Genomic DNA, 3,386 nt, shown 5'->3' with positions numbered 1-3,386 from the left:
TCTTAATGTCACTAAATTTAGTAGTCTTTTTCTTTCTGATTAGCGTTGTGTGTCAAAATGCGAGTTACCAAAAAAATTAATAAAAAGGGAATATAAATGGCTAATCAGCAAAAGACTCAATAATATTAACGATCAGGAATATATAGTTTTTCAAGTTAGGGTTATAATTTTTACATGTCCCCAAATATAACTGCTATAACCTTGTCAATTAATTTTATTTTAATATAACATAAACAAAATAAGTAAACAAAAAATATAGAAAGCCATTAAAATGAATATGAAAAATAATCAAATTTTGAAATTTGAGTCTCCAAGCCTAACTCAAAAGTATACTCTCGTAATGGTAGCATCTATAAAAGGGAGTTTCAAAAATTTTGTGGAAATATTGATGGAAAAGATGGAATCTATTCTATAAACTTTATAAAAATCTCCCATATTTTCCTTGTTTGGGCTAGGATAGTATATAGCATTATAATATACACCAAAGAGAGAAAAAAGGTTAGATACATAAATAAGTTTATAAAAATTTGACCAAATTACAACGATTTCAGTATACATTACCTTTCTGTGTTCTGACACTAGTAGTTTCAGTTGCATTTCCATTTCATTACTTGTTATTGAAGCATCTACCATAGAGGCACACAGTGGTGGAAAGGGAGGCAGTGACGTTGTAGCTCCGGGAGCACACACAGATTTAATTGCTTCTTCACTCATTGGTTTCCATTTGGATTCATCATTCAAATCAAATACACAAACTTCTACTGAGTCAGAAGGCTGACAATTTCCTAGAAACATCTGATGATTGAAAACACAACCAATGGTCCGATATGGGTACAAAGGTTTGGGTTGTTCAGCAAGTGCAGGTTCATCAGGATTAACTGGTTTATGGATGTACCTAAAAGAAAATAAATCATAATTTTATAAAATAAGAACACAAAAATTAAACCAGCAATTTACAGAGAAACTAAATTATTCTAATATTTAGGTCATAACTATTTTATCTTTTTTTCATAACTATTTTCTAATGGTAGAGTTTATAATTGATTTTCTAATCTGTCTACCATTTAATTATTCTCTATTACCTGTACGAGACATTCTCTTGTGAACAGTTAATCAAAAGTTAATCTCAGATAACAATGAAAGTAATTTTCATAATAAAAAAGCAGTCATGGAGACCACAATAGCTCGAAGTTCTATTCTGACAAAATAAATTTTTTTAAAAAGGTAATTTTCATATACCTTATTCATAACTAAACAAAATGATTATTAACAGAAGTGGAAGAACATAAAAGAAGAGAACCTAGTGTCTTTAAAGCTTAGAAATAAGAGTACAAAAACCAAAAAGAATACTCATCAATAAATTTACTTTTCAGAATATCATGTTGGTAATGAATATTTTAGCGGTATGAAGTTTCTCAGAATTTATTTATATAGCTGCTTTAATGAAAAGAAAATTAGTCTTTTAAAAAGGCTAATAACTAGATTACTAGTATATACTTTAAAGAAACAACAATATGGAAAGCCTATAACTGAAATCACTGACATCTTGATATTAATATTCCTTTAAACGTAGCTAACCTGTGTCCTGTTAAACTCTCCCAAAAAGTGATGGTACCATCAGTCCCACTAGTCATAACCCAAGCATGAGGTACTGCCTTAGCCTTCGTCCCAACACAGACAAAGGCTTCTAATCCATATCCAAGAAGAAGGCTGCATAGAAGGTTAGCATGGTCTTCACAGTCACCCTAGGGAATGACATTAAGTAAAATTAAGGACTTATTTCTCATATATATATAAACACACACATATCTTTTAATTTAAATTTTATATTTCAGAGTTAATTCACACTTACAAAGATTTAAGGATTTTTAAGAGATCATATAATGATAGCAATTAAAACATTTCTACTTCATGTTTCTTTGTATTTATATAGATATAATATATAGGTCATACATATACGACATATACTGTTATATGCACATAAATTTACTATTTACCTATCTACACACATAGCCTCACCTTTTTTTTACATATCGGACAGTTTAATTGCTCAATCATAAAAAGATTTCTGCAATTCATCACCACAATCAATCTGAGAATATTTTCTTCTTATATTCATCACTGTTAGTTCCTCATTTCCTCCATCCTTCCCTGCCATGCCACTATCCAGTTACTGTCTCTATGGATATACCTATCCTGGATTTCATATACAGGGTGCTAGTTACATAAGTTCAGGTCAACTTGATATACAAAAGTGTAGGGATGGAGTTTAGCCTGTCAATGAAATCATAGCCCGATGATACCTCCCTGTGGGCGTGGCCCTGGGAACCGCCCTCTATTTCTCTGCCTTCACCTTGCTGCTGCAAGCCATTCTGATACCTGACAGAGGCCGAGAGATGCATTGAAGCCTTTGTACCCACTGGCCTGCAAACTTCCTGCATTCACTATCATTGCATATAGCTTGTGTGGGTCTGAATAGGGACGTATGGACAAGTGTCGGGTTTATGAACTAGTATCAGACCTATGGACTTGATCTGGACTGGGCTGGGATGCTTCCTTAATACATAGAATTACATCTTGATAAAACTCTTTCTTGAACATAGTCAACACGGCCTAACGCATACAGAAAATCCGACAAAACTCCAGCAGGAAGCAAACAAACAACCCAACAATGACTAGCCAAAAGAGAAACACGTCAATCAAAAAGAAAGAAAAAAAGAAACAACTTGAAAATGTGTCAAATCCTAAAAGGCAACAAACAGTCCTTGAATTAGCTAAGCTTTTCTTTTTTGTTGTTGTTGTGTTGGGTTCTGTTGGGCTTGGTTTGGTCCTTGGTTTTTTGTTGTTGTTGTTTTGTTTTCTTTTGTTGCTTGGTTTTGTGCTGTCTTGTTTTTGTGCATGTTGTTATCTCCGCAGGTCTGTCTAAACAAGATAGGCTGGATGAATAACCTGGAGGAGAAAAAAGCGGGACCGCAGTTCCAGAGGGACATGGGAGAGGGACAAGTGGGGGGTAAGGAAGTGGTGTTAACAAATCTAGGGACAAAGGAACAACAAGTGATCCAAATCAGTGGTGAGGAGGGTGTAGGAGGCCTGGTAGGGCATGATCAAGGGCAGTGTAACTGCGAGGAATGACTGAAATCCAAATGAAGGCTGAGCATGATAGTGGAATAAGAGAAAACTAAGGAAATAGTGGAAAGATCTAGGAGGCAAAGGGCATTTATAGAGGTCTAAATAAAGGCATGTACATATGTAAATACCTTTATATATTATGATGGGGAAATAGATCTATGTGCACATATTTATAGGTTTAGTATTAAGGTAGCAGACGGACATTGGGCCTCCACTCAAGTACTCCCTCAATGCAAGAACACTTTGTTCTATTAAAC

General features: G+C 34.2%; 1 protein-coding gene across 3 annotated transcripts in view; it reads right to left on the bottom strand.

Annotated features, from left to right (window-relative positions):
• The window catches only part of CEP76 (centrosomal protein 76), a 39,779-nt gene that overhangs the window by 11,016 nt on the left and 25,377 nt on the right, over nucleotides 1-3,386 (bottom strand). For all 3 annotated transcript variants that reach the window (XM_045289070.1, XM_045289069.1, XM_004714073.2), the window contains exons 9-10: nucleotides 1,579-1,745; nucleotides 562-895 (exon numbers count right to left, since the gene is read on the bottom strand). In XM_045289070.1, the coding sequence (XP_045145005.1) occupies nucleotides 562-895; nucleotides 1,579-1,745 (501 nt within the window). The remainder of the gene's footprint in view (nucleotides 1-561; nucleotides 896-1,578; nucleotides 1,746-3,386) is intronic.

Source organism: Echinops telfairi, unplaced genomic scaffold (assembly GCF_000313985.2).
Source record: "Echinops telfairi isolate 266 unplaced genomic scaffold, ASM31398v2 ScPeMD7_24;HRSCAF=84, whole genome shotgun sequence".
Classification (NCBI taxonomy): Eukaryota; Metazoa; Chordata; class Mammalia; order Afrosoricida; family Tenrecidae; genus Echinops; species Echinops telfairi.
The sequence above is the reverse complement of the archived record's forward strand: the minus strand, read 5'-3'. Positions and strand labels throughout refer to the sequence as shown.